Source organism: Bos indicus x Bos taurus, chromosome 8, assembly GCF_003369695.1.
Source record: "Bos indicus x Bos taurus breed Angus x Brahman F1 hybrid chromosome 8, Bos_hybrid_MaternalHap_v2.0, whole genome shotgun sequence".
In the NCBI taxonomy this organism is placed as follows: domain Eukaryota; kingdom Metazoa; phylum Chordata; class Mammalia; order Artiodactyla; family Bovidae; genus Bos; species Bos indicus x Bos taurus.
In genome coordinates, this window is record NC_040083.1 from 94,340,338 (window position 1) to 94,360,458 (window position 20,121).

General features: G+C 36.3%; 1 protein-coding gene and 1 pseudogene across 1 annotated transcript; both read right to left on the reverse strand.

The window, feature by feature from the left end:
• Nucleotides 1-5,606: 5,606 nt before the first annotated feature.
• Nucleotides 5,607-8,687, reverse strand: LOC113897612 (olfactory receptor 13C2-like). The gene has a single exon (XM_027550428.1). It carries the CDS (start codon nucleotides 6,670-6,672, stop codon nucleotides 5,716-5,718), a length of 957 nt encoding a protein of 318 aa, XP_027406229.1. The 5' UTR covers nucleotides 6,673-8,687; the 3' UTR covers nucleotides 5,607-5,715.
• A 9,869-nt stretch (nucleotides 8,688-18,556) lies between these two features.
• On the reverse strand, nucleotides 18,557-19,793 carry LOC113897613 (annotated as a pseudogene).
• Between the last annotated feature and the right edge of the window lie 328 nt (nucleotides 19,794-20,121).

The following is a 20,121-nucleotide window of genomic DNA, read 5'->3' on the forward strand; positions in this document are numbered from 1 at the left end:
CATCTTCACTTTTGGTTAAAGTGTGCTTCAATATTTAAAGGTGATCTTCAGCAAAGTCTTTCTTGACAGTCCAGTGTAGTGCTCAAAAGAGTAAAAGATTCTAAAACTTGCAATTTTGATAGTATTCTATGAAAACTGTATTAAAGTGGGTTGTGCAGAGGTATTTTTACTCAGAAGATTACACTAGAAAAGGACATGGATATTCCTAGTTGGCAAAAAATCAACCCAAATCTTGCCTGACTCACTGTGTCAACATACATAGCACATGTTAATTAAAAACTGTTTAATAATTTCTTAAGAGAAATAATGATCTGAAGATTTGTTCTGCCCAAATCACCCCCTATGACTTTCTCCAAAATCGTCCAAAGGGCAATCCCTAGAACTTCACTACTAAAGTCTCCTACTGCTTTAGGGACCTTCCAACTCCCTTAACAATTTAACTTTGTTATTCTGAAACCTAAAGAAGTTACCAAAGTTTCCATTTCTCCTGGGTGTAATTCTCCAAGTTCAATTAAGAAATTCAGGGCAAAAAAAAAACAATAGTAAAATTTTTGTAATTATTTCAAGGCACTTGGCTAAGTAAAAGGCCTGATTCTTGAGAAATATCTGTGCAAGCAGAACTAGAGGGGCCTATTTGCCTATTCCATTCCTCTGCAGATGGCCCTTGAACTATATAGCAAACATTCCAATTAATAGAACTGTAGAGATGCCATCCCAAATTAGCCTCTGAGCTTGTAATGTGACCCATTCATTTTCAGCAATCTCTACAATTATCTCAGTTATCAGAGTAATAGAAGATAAAACATTCTTATTCCACTTTAAAATGGCCACAAGGTGAGATTTGGGCTCTAGATTGTTTTCTTGGGCTCTATTTCTTTGAGGAAAAATGTCTGTTATTTACTTTGACTGAATTTTATATTCATTTTTATTATTGGTTTTCTAAAATCTTACAAAGAGATTCTTAAATGTGGCTTTCTTTTTATTTACCCTTCTTAACATTATAGATCTTCTTGAGTTTAAGGCTTGATGTCTTTCATAAGTTTGAAAAAATCATTCAGTATTAGCCAATTTCTTTTCTACCCCATTTCCCCTTTTTCCTCTCCCCCTGAGTGTTCAGCTATACATACTAGTCTTTTCCAACACGACCCATATAAGCTCTTACACTCCTTTCTCTATTTTCCATTCTTTTTTTCTCCATACATCAGTCTGGATATTTCTACTGATTAACCTTTCAATTTGTTAAGCCTTTCTTCAACTTGGTCTAAGTTGTGGTAAATCCATCTCTAGTTCCTCATTCTGGCTGTATTTTTCAGCTCTATAATATCTACTTGACGATTTAATATAATATCAAATTCTCTAGTGAACTCGTCATCTTATAATGTATGTAAAGGTACATGTTAACACTGGTTCTTTTCAAATAGATCTGGTAACTTCTATATTTGGATCATCCTGAGAGACTTTCAATCATCTGTTTTTATCTTTTGATCTTATATCTTACCAGTTTTCATACATAAAAAACATATAATCACTGGATGATGTTTTATTTATACAAAGAGAATTTCCCTTATCCTTTGATACAAGCCTAGATTGAGAAAGACTGCTTTAATCCAAAGAGTCACTGAGACAAGGTAGAGATGGATTTCAGATTTTGTAGAACTTGGCCAAAAATCTGTTTCATCTCCTATTTTAGATTTATCCCTTTAAGTTCCAAACTGAGAACCTGGAGTTTGTACAAGGGAGATTTCCCTTTCAAGAGTCAATGGACTTCAGTTTTTATCTCATACCCACTGTGGGACTGATAAAACCTAACTTAACATATTTAACCTCCTTTTGCTCAATTTACAGCACTCTTACTCTGGGCAGCCTAAAAATTAGCAAGTGCTTCATGTGGTAAATGAATTATATCTGTTGAGATCATTTAACTTCCTTAATTCAGAAACTTGGCCTCCCTTCAGTTCAGAATAGAATGTCTTGGTAGGTTTAACTTGCTCTCTAGAACCTTAGTTCCTCATATCCTGACTCATTCAGAAGCAATCTAATTTGTTAAAAAATATATATATATATACTTGTCTACGCTTGTCATAACTTTTCTTCCAAGAAGCAGGCACCTTTTAATTTCATGGCTGCAGTCACTATCTGCAATGATTTTGGAGCCCAAGAAAATGAAATCTATCACTGTTTCCACTTTTTTCCCATCTCTTTGCCATGAAGTGATGGGACCAGATGCCATGATCTTCATTTTTGAATACTGAGTTTTAAGCCAGCATTTTCACTCTCGTCTTTCACCTTTATCAGGAAGCTCTTTAGTTTCTCTTTGCTTTCTGCCATTAAAGTGGTAACATCTGCATATCTAAGGTTGTTGATATTTCTACCAGCAATCTTGCTTCCAGCTTTTGATTCATCCAGCCCAGCATCTAACATAATGTACTCTGCATATAAGTTAAATAAGCAGGATGACAATATACAGTCTTGGCTATTGCAAATAGTGCCACTATGTACATTGGGGTGCACATATCTTTTTCAATTAGAGTTTTTGTGTTTTCTGGATGTATATCCAGGAGTAGAATTGCTAGGTCATATGGTAGTTCTATTTTTAGTTTTTTGAGAAATTTCCATATTGTCTTCCACAGTGGCTGCACAAATTTATATTCCCTCCAACAGTGTACAAGGGTTCCCTTTTCTCTACATTCTCATCAACATTTGTTATTTATGTTCTTTTTGATGGCAGCCATTCTGATATGTGGGAGGTGATATCTCATGATTTTGATTTGAATTTCCCTGATAATTAGCTATGCTGAGCATCTCTTCATGTACCTGTTGGCCATCTGCGTTTCCTCTCTTGAAAAATATCTATTCAGTTCTTCTGCTTATTTTTAAATCAGGTTGTTTTCTTTTTTGAGGTTGAGCTGTATGATTAACTTATATATACTGGATATTAATCCTTTATTGGTCATATGATTTACAAATATTTCCCCTATTCACTAAGAGGTCTTTTCATTTTGCTGATGGTTTCCTTTACTGTGCAAAAGCCTTTACATTTAAGTAGGCCCCATTTTTTTATTTCTACTTTTATTTCCTTTAAGATACATATCCAAAAAAAATTATTGCTGCAATTTATGTCAAAGAATGTTCTGCCTATGTTTTCCTCTAGGATATGTGTAATATCTGACCTTACACTTAGATCAAAAGATTTGCGGTTTGCAGCAATATGGATGGTCTCAGAGGGCATTATGCAAGTGAAACAAGTCAGACAAAGAAAAAGTGATATGATATCACTTATACATGGAACCTAAAAAATACAACAGACTACTGAATGTAACAGAAAAGAAGCAGACTCACAGACCTAGATCTCCCCTCTACCCTGATGTTGGGAAAGATTGAGGATGGAAGGAAAATGGGGCGACAGATGATGAGATGGTTGGATGGAATCACCAGCTCAGCGGACATGAGTTTGATCAAACTCCAGGAGATAGTGAAGGACAAGGAAGCCTGACGTGCTGCAGTTCATGGGATCACAAAGAGTTGGATGTGACTTCTCAACTGAACAACAACAAACAGAACAAATGAGGGCTTACCAGTGGTATTGAGTGGGGCAGGATATATGGGCAGGCAAGTGCGAGATAGAAACTACTGAGTATAACACAGGGTGCTGCTGCTGCTGCTAAGTCGCTTCAGTCGTGTCCGACTCTGTGCGACCCCATAGAGGGCAGCCCACCAGGCTCCCCCATCCCTGGGATTCTCCAGGCAAGAACCCTGGAGTGGGTTGCCATTTCCTTCTCCAATGTGTGAAAGTGAAAAGTGAAAGTGAAGTCGCTCAGTCGTGTCCAACTCTTTTCGACCCCATGGACTGCAACCAGGCTTCTCTAGAAATATGTACTTACAACATGGAAAATATAGCCATATTTAGTGATAACTAAATATTATATAACTTTTTAAATTGTACTTTTAAATATTTTAATTATTTTTTAAAGTGATTTTCTGATGAAACACTAACATTTTCAGTGGGAAAACTAAGTTTCTTTGTTTGGGGCTCATATTTTTTACTTGTTATTTAATGCTTACTTATCATTTTAGGTAAGTTGATTATCAGTCCCTCTATAATGAAGAAAATAACAGTTTTTAAATAAACAGATGATACAGTATTAGTATCCTAATGAGGAGCTGCCAGAAATAATGACTATTCTAGTGAATTACTGCCTGAATGTTCATAGATCCATACAAAGTTACTATTATGGATAGGCATTACATAATTTTCAGTGACAACTCAAAATCTAATTTGTAGCATTTTTACCTCACTGCTTCATTTGTGAAATATAAGGGGAAAAATGTATGCCATCCTTATGGTGAAAATAAATACAAGGATTAAAAAGAATTAAAGGATAAGATAGAAAAATAAGAATATTTTAAAATCTAAACAAAAATGAACAATTAAGTATTATGGGATTTTTGTTAGCATTAGAAAGCTAAAGCAATCAAAGAGAAATAAAACCAAGTAACTTAGTACCTCAAAGTTTTTTTTATTTTAATTCTAAAATAAACATAATCAAATCTAAATAAAATTTAAAATTCAGAGGCTAATATGATAACAGTTACAGAGAGAAGAGATGTAATATTAAAATAAACATTAAAGTCTAAGATGAAAATCTGAAGTGTGCAACTCAGATCAAGAAGAAATAAGGACTTCCTTTATGGTACAATAGTTGGGAACCTGACTTGCAGTGAAAGGGACATGGGTTCGATCTCTGATTGGAGAACTAAAATCCCACATACCTGGGACAACCAAGCCCAGTAAGCCTAAGTGCTACAACTATTGAGACCATGAGCTCTGGAGTCCACATGCCATAACTAGAAAGTTCATGTGCTGCAATATCCCACATGCTGCAACTAAGATCCAACAGAGCCAAATAAATAAATATTTTAAATAAAAAGAAATAAAATGACAGAGGTTATTTTTTTAAAGATTGAAGGTTACAAACAGAGGAAAGAAATATAAACCCCAGATAAAAATCAAATGTAAAAACCACCTAAAAGATAGATTGACATTTCTTAATAACAGATTCTTCTTGAATTGGCAATACATTGAATACTTCATGGATAGTGAGCCAATGGAACAGAGAAAAAGATATAGCTCTATTTTTATCAGTGGGTAATTTGACTCAGAAGTTATTTATATTTACAGCTTTAAATATCAGGTATTTGGTTGTAAGACCAAAGCAGTTAGATCCCATGTATCAGAAGGTATATATATTTTAAAAGAAAACTGCCAAAGAAGATATGTTGAAAGTAGAAAAGAATAATTAATGCCTCCTGGAGAAGGAAATGGCAACCCACTCCAGTGTTCTTGCCTGGAGAATCCCAGGGATGGGGGAGCCTGGTGGGCTACCGATTATGGGGTCACACGGAGTCGGACACGACTGAAGCGACTTAGCAGCAGTAGCAGCAGCAGCAGTTGGATATGAGGGGCTTCCTAGGTTGCTCAGTGGTAAAGAATCCGTCTGCAATGCAGGAGATGAGGGTTTGATCCCTGGATCAGGGAGATCCCCTGGAGAAGAAAATGGCAACCCATTCATATTCTTGCCTAGGAAATCCCATAGACAGAGGAGCCTGGTGGGCTACAGTCCACTGGGTTGCAAAAAAGTTGGAGAAGACTCAGCGACTAACCTACAAAATTGATTTCTACATTGTGATTATAAAAGTTACCTGTCCCTTTTCCATTTACTTATTAAAATTTTTTCTTCTCAGTAAATGTTTTACTGCTTCCTTCACATCCTTGTTCCTGAGACTATAGATTAAAGGATTAATCATAGGAGTCATCACTCCATAGAAAAAAGATACAAGTTTGTCAGTAGTATCCATGTCATCTGAATTAAGTGTCTCTTTAGACTTGGGCTTCATGTACATGAAGAGAATGGTTCCGTAGAATATTATCACCACAGTCAAGTGGGCTGAGCAGGTAGAGAAGACTTTGCTTCTCCCCTCAGAAGAGCGAATTCTGAGGATGCTGATAATAATTAATGTGTAAGAGATAATGATTAACAATAATGGTGTCATTGTGAATAAGGTTGTGGCCACAAGCATGATGAACTCGTTACCTGAGATATCAGCACAGGCCAATTTCATGACAGCCAGAATTTCACAGGCGAAATGATTGATGACATTATTCCTGCAGAAGGGCAATTGTACTACACACCCAGTTTGTACTGTAGAGTTGACAATTCCTACGATCCAGGAGCCAGCTGCCATGGGCACATAGGAACCCTTGCTCATGATGACAGAATATCTCAGAGGGTTGCAAATAGCCACATACCGGTCAAAGGCCATCATGCCCAGGAGCACACACTCTGTTGTCCCCATGGCCAAGCCAAGGAACATCTGCATAGCACAGCCAGAGAAGGAGATGGTCTTTTTTACTGAGAGGAAGCTCACCAGCACGGAGGGAATGAAGACAGTGGTGTAGCAGATGTCCAGGAAGGAGAGGTTCCCCAGGAAGAAGTACATAGGGGTGTGAAGGTGGGAGTCTAAGATGCTGATGAGAATAAGGGTACCATTCCCCAGAAGGATGACCACATACATTATTAAGACTACCACAAAAAAGAGTAGCTCAAGCCTTGGATAACCAGAAAGCCCCTTCAGAAAAAATTCCACCAGAATGGTTTGGTTTTCCCATTCCATCGTATGGTTTCTTTTTCACCTGTAATATATTAGAATATGTTAAGATGAAATATGTATTCTAGTATGATTATATTCAACTATGTACCAGTGTAGAAGTACCATATACTCATAGGAAGAAAAGAAAATATAAAAAGGAATAGACCAAAGAAGGAAGAAAAGAAATAAAGTGGACCAAATAGAATAGAGAGGGGAAGGGAAGAGAAATGAACATATTTTCAAGCTACAAGCAATATGCCATGCAATTTATTGAATCTCATCAAGGTTCTGGGAGAGAGGTATCATCATCCACATTTTACAATAAATAAATCAAAGCAAAAACATTGAGTAAACTCAATTAAAGGTAAATTTAGAGCAGAGGTAAGATTCAAATCCAAGTCTTCGTTGCTGAAGCCTGAGCTTTTGGTCATATTTGTCACCACAAGTTAACCAAGGTTTAAAACAAATACGAGTATTGCATTATGTGTAACTGAAAAGTAAACTGTTTTTATTGGCTACAAAGCACCACTGGAGAAGGAAAGGGCCACTCACTCCAATGTTCTCGCCTGAAAATCGCATGGACAGAAGAGCCTGGTGGGCTACAGTCCATGGGGTCACAAAGAGTTGGACATAACTTAGTGACTAAACAACAACAACCCCACACACAATAGATTAATGATCTTGTCACTTTTCCATGCTATACTGCTATAATTATTATCTGTCTTGTCCATTAGCATGAAAAATTCATTAAGTCAGGGACTTTTTCTTATTTACTTCTACAATACCAGTATCTACAATATAACAGACACAGAGATAAGAGGTTCAGAAATATTTGTTGAATAAATGAATACAGTCAAGGACCAAATGACTACTAATTATTTTATTTATACATTACCTAATTTAGTCTGAGAAGCAACCCTATTAGGCAATTATTGCTATTATTAGCATTGTCATTTTCATTATAAAAAGGGAGAAAATGAGTAATTTGCTTAAGGTCAAGGTCAAGGTCATAGCTAAATAAGTGGTTGAGCCAGAACTTGAATTCAAGCCGTATGGCTGTGGAGTTCAAACTTAATTGCCCATTTTGCAGAAACTTGACTCACGGTCTAGAATATCTTATAATCTAATAGACAATACTAATATTTCAAAAGAAATATCAGACCAAAATAGGGGATTAGTCAGAAAGAAGAGTTCAAAATGGTGATTTGAGAACACTTTAATTCTTTATATTTTGAATGAAATTATTCATTTCTGTGACAAAACTATACCTATTAGTGTATAATTCTTCATAATTCTGTAGTCTCCCCTTATGAGTAGTTCTATCTACTTTTTCACTACTATTCTTAATTGATTTCTCTTTTCATGTGTTTCACAAGAGGTTTTCCCCTATTACAAGTTTTCTCCAAAAAAAAGTTTTAATACTTTTGAAGAGATTTGTCCTTTCCACTTTGTTTCATTAATGTAGGTTTTTGTGTTTGTAAATTTCTTTAGGCTTATTTGGTATTTTATAATTTCATGAAATAAGAAAAACTATTTCTTAATATTTTACCTTTATCCTCTTCCTAGCTCTGAGTCATTTAAAACGCTTTGTAGATTTCTATATGAAATGTTCTTGTTACTGGTTTCCAGATATTTTTTTTCTCCTTCTGTCTTTAATCCAAGTGTTATCTAGATATGCATACCTAGTGATCAGATACTTTTATTCCATTTTATTATATCTAATTCATTTTATTATGATGAAAAATGTGACCTGTAATTCTAAAGGTATATATTTTGGGGTTCCACTTACTTGATCCATGTTGTAAATGTCAACAAAAAATATGAATTCTCTTTGGGGAGATATATTATTTATATGTATGTATATACACACACAACAATACATGTATACACATAATCAGGTTTATTAAATGCCCTATTCAAATCCTTGAGATTATTTTCTGTTATCTATATTTAATTAACTCTATATAATGATGGTTGGATGATTTCACTGATTTGATGGACATGAGTTTGAGCAAGCTCCGGGAGTTGGTGATGGATAGGAAATCCTGGCATGCTGCAGTCCATTGGGTAGCAAAGAGTCTGACATAACTGAGTTACTGAACTGAACTGAACTGAATCAAGTTTTACTTGTATATCTAGAATTATTTTTATAAGCTTAGTTCTGTGTTGTTTAGTGTATACCTATTTATGGCTGATAAACTTCATACATTGTGAATGTTACAATTAATTTTTATCACATTTTGTATTTTAAACTTAAATTCTATGTTTATGATATTGATATCCAGGCAAGAATACTGGAGTGGGTTGCTATTTCCTACTCCAGGGGATCTTTCTGGCCCAGGGATTGAACCTGCATCTCTTACATCTCCTGTGCTTGGCAGGCAGGATCTTTACACCAGTGCCACCTGGGAAGCCCAACTTTAGCTCTCTTTGTTGTGTTACTTTGTTGTGTGTACTCGTGTCCAGTCCTTTGCGACCCTATGCACTGAAGAACACCAGGCTCCTCTGTCCATGGGATTTTCTAGGCAAGAATATGGGAGTGGGTTGCCATTTCCTACTCCAGGGGATCTTCCTGACCCAGGGAAGTACAAAATGTGATAAAAATAGGTCAATTAATTATAACATTCACAATTTATGAAGAAGGTTATCAGCCATAAACAGGTGTACATTAAACAACACAGAAACTAAGCATATAAAAATAATCCTAGATACACAAATAAAACTTGATTATAAATATTTATATAGAATTGATTAAATATAGCTAGCAGAAAAATTATCTCAAAGATTTGAATAGCGCATTCAATAAATGCCCTGATTATGTGTATACATGTATTATGTGTATATATATAAATCATAATATCTCCCCCAAAGAGAATTCATATTTTTTGTTGACATTTTCAACTTGGATCAAGTAACTTGCTGCCAAAAATATATAACTTTAGACTTACAGGTCACATTTTTTATTATAATAAAATAAACTAATATAATAATAATTGTATAAAAATATCTGATCACTAAGTGTGTGTAACATATATGCGGATGTAAGTTGTTAATTCTTTTAACAGTCATTGTTTTTTATGAGCATATTGACTCCATTCACTTTAGAATACAATTATAAATGTACTTCATTTCTTTCCTTCCATATACTTTATTTTTATTACATACTTGTTTTGCATTACTTATATTTCCCACTTTCTTATTTCTGCTGGCTGATTAAATTGTCATTCACCAATTGTTTGCCTTAACTTGAACACTTTGTTCCTTTTTTCCGTTCCATAAGTGGTGAGTTACCTTCTTTCTTTACTTTCACAATCTGACATACAGAGCAAACATTTGTTTGTAAAAAGTAACTATTGCATTGGCCAAAAAGTTCATTCAGGTTTTTCTGCACCAGCTTACAGATAAATCCAAATGAACTTTTTCAACTAGAATGCTCCTAATCTCCTAAATTATCCCTCAAACACCAAATGAGGATAGAACTACAAGCATACCCCACAATTCCAAGATGCTACCAAGATAAATTAGGAGAATCAAATTTAGATTAATTTGAAGATCAAAATATATATTAGCTAGAAACACACAAATGGATACATGAATTGAGGCTATTATTGCTAATTGACATGTTGTTACTCTATTTGGTACTTTATATGTTTATATATATATAAAATATACACACACATATATATATATATTGAAAGGAATGTTTAAGAAACTTAGTGACCAAATTAGTAAGGAACTTCTGCTCAGAGAATTTTCCTAATATCACTCACTTATCCTCTAGGTAGCACTGCACTGATGTCTTACAGGGATGAGCCATGGTTTCATTTCTAATGACCTTGCCTTCTAAAGTAGGGAGACAGGCATTCTTATACATTCTCAGTGAACACATAAATTGGTGCATCCTCTGTGGAGGACAAATTGGCAGTGTTAAACAGAATCATAAATGTGTGTGTACATACACACGCATGCACATGCACACACGTGTGTGTTTTAGTAGCGTGGTTGTGTCTGACTCTTTGTGACCCCATGGATTGGGGCCTGCAGACTCCTCTGTCCATGGGATTTTCCAGACAAGAATACTGGAGTGGGTTGTCATTCCCTTCTCCAGGGGACTTTCTTAACCCAGGGATTGAACCCGGGTCTCCTGCATTGCAGGCAGACTCTTTACCGTCTGAGTCACTATATGTGTCTGTACACACACACACACACGTGCACACACACACATACCAACATTTTTTTGCTCCTATGTAGAATACCTATAGAAAAATAAACAGGAATACCTTGGTATCTCTAAGAAAGGAAATGAATAGTTCATTAACAGAAATGGAAGGGAGGCTGTTTACTGTATGTTGTTCAGTACCTTTTAAACATTTTGAATCTTGTGACTATAATACCTACCATAAAATAAATTACATTTAAGCTAAAGAGTTCTTGTCTTTGAGATGTATAACCTTTCTCCTTTCACTTTTCTGATGGCACACTACATCAAACCATCCACTGCCATGGGACACAACTACATACAGTTAAAAACTGTTCTTATTCAGTAGCACACCTTAAATGGGAATTGCCAAAGACTAACAAGTCCTTTAAATATGGTCATAATTTAATATTCAAGATACTTTCAGTAGTATCATTAGGATTTTCAGGCCCATATGGATCTCCTGTCCCTCCATCAAACTGCAAGCTATCCTCTGATCTGGTTTAGAATCTATACTTCTACCCCATTCATTTCCTTTCCATTAAATGTGCTACTATCTTTAGGAGCTAGTAAGACTCCTGGAACAAAATTACAGCTCAATAAATGTTAGCTATTATTCTTGTTTCATCCACAAGACCAAAGAGCCGTCCCTCTTAAGAATTCTTTGTCCACCTATCTTTAAAAGGTACTTTGCTCTGAATCTCAGGTCTATCTTCCCAATTTCCAGACATAATTAGTCACTTCAGCATCACTGCAAACTCAACTTCATTTCTCCATTCTAAACTAATCTCCTGTTCCCAGCTCTTAATATTTTGTAGCTTTTCATAAAATTTGCATTTTGTTAGAATTTTTCAGGTTTTCTGGGTTACTGTGTAAACTACTTGAAACCCCAAAGGGCAGTAGATACACGTGAAGTTCATTGAGTAATGCAGGTTACACCTACACCTATAAAAATCATCTCTACAAAAACCCTTGTTCCATGAGCTGCCTACATGCTACATGATATTCTACCAAACTTATTCCATAATATTGTTAGGAACACAGGCCTTGGAGGTAGGCTTAGTTTAAATGGTATCTCTGCCCCTTACTAAGCAGGGTGGCCTGGGCATATTTCTGATCATCACCTTCCCCAGCTATAGCATGAAGATAAAGATAGCACCTGTACCATATATTTGTTGATAAGATTAAATGAGATAGTATATATTATACAATTACCACAGGAATGGTTTCCACTATTGGTAGTTTCCTTTATGCCACTCTATCACGGTTCTTCCTTTTGTTAGAGTCTTTTTACATCTTTGAACCAGTCATTGTCTTTTCCATGGCCAGGTATATACAGCCGAAAAAAGTTTAATCACGTCACACACAGTGTTCTGGCAAATGGTATTATGTTCATCTTACCATCAAATCCTAATACACTTTATCACAGTATATAACACTCCAGTCCTTTATCACACTCTGATCCTTTGGATGTCAACAAATTGAGTGGCAAGTAGGAAAAATCACTCATAAGTTTCAATTCACTCCATAAAAAAAAAGGATTTTAGGGAGGCATTAGTATGTTCCTTGTCTTAAAAAGATAGCTGATTTTTTTTTTTTTTTTACTGAGACTGTGTTAACATTTTTAGCAAGCCTATAACATAAAAAAATAAATAGAAAAGTCACTCATTTTTACAGTTATAACCTAATAATAGAAAAACAAATATTAAAAATAGTCACCAATAGTGTATGCAAACACACTAGGATAATGCTCAACCAGGTCTCTTTCTGGCTATTCACTGCTTTGGTAAATCATCTGTTTCAGATATGAGGTTTCTTTAAGGTAAATTGGTCATAGTTTTCCTCCTCACATGTTTTCTCTGCACAAAGCATCCCTAGCACAGTATGTGCCATATAGTTCATCCTGCTCTCAGTTGATTGAGCCAAATGAAACAGAGTTGCTGCTAGGGGACCAGGAAAGACTTGTTTGTTATGAAATTTCATGCTACAGAACACAGAGTTCCCTCTCTACTGTGTAGTGAAGCTTAATTAGCTAAAATGATAACAGAGTGTTCAAATACTGTGTGCTACTCTAAAAAGCTACACACTGACACAAAGGAATTCATAACTACTGAAATTCCATTCTGTTCCTTGCTCAAAGCCTTTGCATGTTAAACTGCTCTTGTGATCTCAAAAGTCTTTATTTCTCCCTATTAGCTCTCAGTGACTAGACCCTTAAATTCCATTTCCAATATTTAGTCTCTCTTCAGTGAGAAAAACATCTTAATTTCAAACTTGACACATTTAACCCATCAGTCTAACTCTTGCTTGTAGTTGATAAGATTTGGTTCTTGTCTTTACAATAACTTACCTTCAAACCAGGTTCTGACTCTCTTTCTAGGTTGGAGCAACAATAAATATTTTTATCTTTCTTTTTTTACATGTAGCCAATTTTCATGACTCCTCATTTCATGAACCTCTAAAGAGGCAGCTACTGATGAGTAATCATTTGCCATAGAAATTCACTGATTTGTTGACATCTATAGAAGTATGCAGGTTGCAAGTATGATAACTAGGATAAATTCCTCTAGGTCAAATAAAGAATTGTTAGATTCCTCTAGTTCAAAATAGAAAGAAAATTAATATTTAGTAATAAATTTTAGGAATAGGACAACTTGCCCCTGAAGCCCAGGCTGAAATACGACCCCATTGTGGAGACCCACAAATACCTAAAGAACATGCTTCAGGCTTTGGGACACAATTTAAATGTTCTAAAGGATGTTTCTAAACCTCTGTGCAAAATTTTCAATTGCTTCATAGATGAAATATGTAAAAACTTATGAGACTCCAGAAATAAAGCCCTGAAGACCTAATTACAGGAAGCCTATTACTCTGCTTCACACAGAATCAGGAGGAGCCTTGTGCAATGTTATCAAAGTTTCCCCAGTTGAATTCTCTCTCTGTCTCTCTCTCTCTGTCTCTGTCTATCCCTCCCCTGTCTCTCTTACACACATACTCATATTAACACACAAACACACCTACACAATTTTTGAAGTATAAATGGTTATTTACAGTACACAATTTCTTTATAGATTTTTTTAGAAACTATAGATTTTATAGACATTCACTTTATATATTTAGCTTATATAAATGCTGACTTTTTGAATAAATATATTATAAATTTCTAAAACTGAGACATACTTTAAAAGAAAATTTTTTAAAAAAATAAAGAAAGAAAAAAGGAAGGAAGAGAAAGTAAGGCAAGGAAAGAAAGTATATCCTTAGGCAATACACACACAGAGATGTAAAGAACAAAGATGAAAATAAATTGAGACTTCTGGCTCAAGATGGCAGAATAGAAGGACATGCACTTATCTCCTCCTGAGAGAACCCCAACATTAGACTAGTTGTTCAACAACCATCAGAAGAGGACTCTGGCTCCCACCAAAAAAGATACACCACATCCAAAGACAAGAAGAAGCTGCACAAAGACAAAGCTGCAGCGAGATGGTAGCACCATGATAAAATCAAATCCCACACTGCCAAGTGGCTGACCCACAAACTGGAGAACAATAATACCCAATAAGTTCTCCTACTGTTGTGAAAGTTCTGAAACCCACGTCAGGCTTCCCCTCCTGAGGATCCAACAAAGGGACTGGGAATGAGGTAGAAATTGCTAGGTAGTCAGGGTAGGACTCTGAGACTTCGGTCCTGTTTTCAATAAACATCTCGCCCCATTAACCTAAAACTATACCTTTTGTCCTGAATTCATGAAACGTGTCCTTTTTCTTATAAATTATCAGCACTCAGATCCAGGAAAGGTCAGTAATTAACACCTGTTCCATAAGCTTGAGGGAAAAACAACTGGTGATCCATTCATCTTTAGCCCTTACATTTGGTCTACTTTTAAATGGCCAGGGGGCATAATAAAGGGTGGCAACTTAATCTAAGGATCAATATAAACCATTCAGTTCAGTTGCTCAGTAGTGACCCTTTTCGTGGACTGCAGTATGCCAGGCTTCCCTGTCCATCATCAACTCCTGGAGCTTGCTCAAACTCCATTGAGTTGGTGATGCCATCCAAACATCTCATTCTCTGTCATCCCCTTCTCCTACTGCTTTCAATCTTTCCTAGCATCAGGGTATTTTCTAATGAGTCAGTTCTTCGCATCAGGTAGCCAAAGTATTGGAGCTTCAGCTTCAGCATCCATCCTTTCAATGAATATTCAGGACTGATTTCCTTTAAGATAGATTGGTTTGATATTCCTGCTATCCAAGGGCCATAAAGATGTTAAGTTAAAATGTGATCTTTAAACTGATTGGTTAGAAATGACAGATTTTAAGGACAGGAGCCAACCAAAAATGCACAGATCAGTGCCAGTAAGTCCTGTCTTTCTGGGGGACTATTTACCCCTCTCAGTGTTTATGCTGTCTATGCAAGGAGATCAAGCCACAGTCAATCCTAAAGCAAATCAGTCATGAATATTCATTGGAAGGACTGATGCTGAAAGTGAAACTCCAATACTTTGACCACCTGATATAAAGAACTGATTCCTTGGAAAAGACCCTGGTGCTGGGAAAGATTGAGGGCAGGAGGAGAAGGGGACGACAGAGAATGAGATGGTTGGATGGCATCACTGACTCAAAGGACATGAGTTTGAACAAGCTCCAAGAGTTGGTGATGGACAGGGAAGCCCAACATGCTGCATTCTATGGGGTTGCAAAGAGTTGGACATGACTGAGCAACTGAACTGAACTGACTGAGTGTTTGTGCTGAGAGCTTTGTACTTTTTTCTCTTTTAAAATAAATCATATTCACTTGCATGCAACTGTGAGTGTTTGCATATTCTGTTCATGAAGTTCAGCTCCAGAAATTAGAACTCAAGTTCCCATTTCAGGAATCTCCAGGGAATCTGGCCTTGAAGTTGGCCTTAGGCCTAATAACTACCAGGGAGGGAATGCAATGCCACTTATCAGCAAATAATTGGATTAAAGTTTTATTGAGTAAGGCTCTGCTCATCAGGTCAAGACCCAGTTTTTCCCATTGCCAGTCCCTCCCATTAGGAAACTTACACTTACCTAAAGCTGCAACAAAAAATGATGACTTGGTGTGCTATTGAGATATGCTGTTGCTGCTGTTGCTTCTGCTAAGTCACTTCAGTCGTGTTCGACTCTGTGCGACCCCATAGACAGCAGCCCACCAGACTCCCCCATCCCTGAGATTCTCCAGGCAAGAACAGTGGAGTGGGTTGCCATTTCCTTCTCCAATTCATGGAAGTGAAAAGTGAAAGTGAAGTCACTCAGTCATGTCTGACTCTTAGCGACCCCAAGGACTGCAGCCCACCAGGTTCCTCCATCCATTGGATTTTCCAGACAAGAGTACTAGAGTGGGGTGCCATTGCCTTCTCCGATAAATGAAGGCAATTCAGAATCAAGAAGTAATTTCCAAGAGAGGTGATAGATGAACTGATCCTTAATTTGTGAGTAAAAACTTGAGAAAGAAGGAATATGGGAAGAAAATTTCAAGAAACAGAACTAATAACAACAAGACTGAAAGACAAGACATGGCATGATGAATCCAGGGAAAGAAAAACTCTGCATCAAAGAAACCTAAATAAAGAGGCAGATGGGGGTTAGGGGAAGATGGATGAAACCAAACAAACCAAAGCAAAGAGGGCCTCATTTGCCATGTGTCAATCATGGCTTAGTTACAAATGACAGTATACACTCTGGATGACTTAACCAGAATGAAATTATTTCATTTAATTTTATTATTATATGATAGTGTGGGGGTGTTATCATTCCTTCTAAAAAACTTTTTTTTCCAAATCACAAATCCTAAGAAAAATTAGTAACATATAGAAGACTTTCATAATAAATTTTCTGAATGAAGAACCCTTTACAGGCTCAAGTATTAAACAAGTATATCAGTATTATGATAGTGTATTTAACATAATGATAGTGTATTTGCCAAGAAAACTTGATACATGGCTACATCAAAACAGGTGACTTGCCTTTCTTTCCTCCACATCTTGATTCCACAACCCTTTGAAGGGGAAACACTTCTGGTGTCCTACTCTGAGGAGAAATATGCACATTAAAATTTCTATTTGCTTTAATAAATTTTCTAGAGGAAATTCATAAATTGTTAAAAGATTGGGACCTAGATCAGTCATCTCAGAGGGTTTTTGGAAGCAGCTGGACTCAAGTTCTTAGAAAAGACAAAATTACTATAAGGGATATCCTATGGGTCAAACATAACATGCCTAAGTTTAGACGTTTTCCACCTACTTGGAACTCTTAGTTGGGGTAGGTGGAGTTCTATGAGCCGGTGTATGGGAAGTAATAGGTTCTCATAACTTATTTTGTCACTGTATGAATCTGATACATCAATGGTCTCAACTTTTGCCATCAGATTTAATCTGTGAATGATGATGATGGAAGTGAAAGTGAAGTCACTCAGTCATGTCCGACTCTTAGTGGCCCCATGGACTACAGCCCAAAAGGCCTTCCGTCCATGGGATTTCCCAGGCAAGAATACTGGAGTGGGGTGCCATTGCCTTCTCCCTTAACAGCGGCAAGGCATATTATATTTACTTGGAGCTGGTATACTTGGTGACACCCTTAGTGCCCTCGGACATGGCGTGTTTGGCCAGCTCCCCAGGTAGCAGCAAGCACACGGCAGTCTGGATCTCCCTGAATGTGATAGTTGAACACTTGTTGTAATGTGCCAGGCGCAATGCCTCTCCAGCGATGCACTCAAAAATGTCGTTGACGAAGCTAGAGGTAATTGAATATAGTTCATGACTGTTTAATACTCCTTCTACTAAAATTAAAAAATAAACTTGGAATAATAAAATAAATATACCTCAAATTCCACAAACATTTTTTCTTATTTGTCTATGTAAAAAATGTTATGCTCAACATCCTATGAATTTACAGATTTATCAATATAAAATGTGTCCAACCAAATGAATTTCCTAGGATGTTCCTCATTCTTGAACAAACCTATCATTCATCTTAGACTTTAAATTAGAAGTGTTCTCTTTTGATAGAGTGAAAATTTGAAGAGAAAGCCAAGGAAAATCAAGATAATGTTATCTTCTTCTGACATCTCCCAATCCTCTGCTTCCAAAGATCACTATGCTAGTTAGTAACAGAGATAAGACATAAAGGCAGATATATACTAAAACCAAGAGCTTGGATATTCTAAGATTTAGAAAAGTAATTAAGATCCTCAGGATAACAAAGAATCTGGTCTTCTAAATCACACTGATATGACCTCCCATCTAACCCAACATTTGTCCACGTTTTAACTTGGATCAGCAGATTGAATTTCAAACTATGTTTTAATTTTGCAAAATGTTCTTTATGATAATACTATCATGTAAGCTGAAAACAATTTTAAGGAAAAACAAAAGGCATCCTGATTGATTGCATAGGGCTCACCCAAAAGCCCCATTTACCCACTCCCTCTATAGTTGCAAATGTTCAATATCATTAAATTCCATAGGAAAAAAATATTGTAAATACTGAACAAGAAAATAGCATTTACTGGTTTCGGACTCTTTGTAGATTAGTGGGAAACTACAACTGAAATGTGGGTACAGTGTTTTGGGAGATTTCTGTTTAGATTTTTTTTCCCAACAAAGACAATTATTTATTTTGAAAGATTTAATGAAGTAATGCCTATAAAATAATGTTGCATAAAATGTGAACATAAAAGGGCATATAACACACAATGCAATGAATATAGCATATTTTTCATAAAGTTTTAGAGCAATACATGACTCTTTTCTTCTCATTCTACTGTCCTGCATCTTGCAAATTCTTTATAAAGAACATGAAATAACTTTGAAATGCTATATGCCATTATTGATCTTTTTAATATAAAAAAGTTAAAACATAAAATAAAATACAAAAAAACACAAAAAGAAGTCAAGATAACCAAAACACTACATATTTCTCAAGTTTCAACACTGTCCAACATGTTTCCAATCCTATGCTTCTTCCATTCACTTGTTGAAGAAACTTCTATTAAATAGATGTGTTACTGCTTCCTTCACATCCTTGTTTCTGAAACTGTAGATTAAAGGACTCATCATAAGAGTCATCACTCCATAGAACACAGTTATAAGTTGTCAGTAGCATCCATTTCATCTGAATTGAGTGTCTCTTTAGACTTGGGCTTCATGTACATGAAGAGAATGCTTCTGAAGAATACTATAACCACAGTCAGATGAGCAGAGCAGGTAGAGAAGGCTTTGCTTCTCCCCTCAGAAGAGTGGATCTTCAAAATGCTGGAAATGATTAATGAGTAAGATGACAATCAAGAGAAGGGGTATCAATGTGAACAATTCCAGAGCCACAAACATGATGAATGCATTGCCTGAGATGTCAGCACAAGCCAGTTTCATGACAGCCAAAATTTCACAGGAGAAATGATTGATGACATTATTCCTGGAAAAGGGCAACTGTACTACAAATGCAATTCGTGCGGCAGAGTTGATAACCCCTGCAAACCAGGAGCCAGCTGCCATGGGCACATAGGAACCCTTGCTCATGATAACAGAATTATCTCAGAGGGTTACAGATAGACATATATCTGTCAAAGGACATCATGCCCAGGAGCACACACTCTGTTATCCCCATGGCCAAGCCAAAGAACATCTGCACAGCACAGCTAGAGAAGGAGATGGTCTTTTCTTTCTGAGAGGAAGCTCACCACCATGAGAGGAATGGAAGTGGTGGAGTAGCAGATGTCCAAAAAAGAGAGGTTCCCCAGGAAGAAGTACATAGGGGTGTGAAGATGGGAGTCTAAGATGCTGATGAGAATAAGGTGCCATTTCCCAGAAGGATAACCACATGCATTATTAAGATTAGCACAAAAAGAGTAGCTCAAACCTTGGATAACCAGAAAGCCGCTTCAGGAAAAATTCTACCAGAATGGTTTTGTTTTCCCACACCATTTTACATCTCTCTTTTACCTGGAAGTAGTCAAATAATTTTTTTTTAGTAATAGTTTATTTACTATAGTAAGTTCATCAATGAACAAATACAGAAATTTTCCTGAACCCAGTGAAAAGAGGGAAGAAAGAAAATAAGGAAGGGGAAGAAGAGAGGTGTAAGGGAATAAAGAAGTAAATAATACAAGAATAATACAAGAAGAGAAATATGAGGGAGAAGCTATTGTACAAATCACTCTTTGTGAACCGGCAACTGTGTATGAGGTTTTCTTCCATGCATTACCTCATTTAAACTTCACAATATATATCACTTTAAAGATAAGGATCTTAT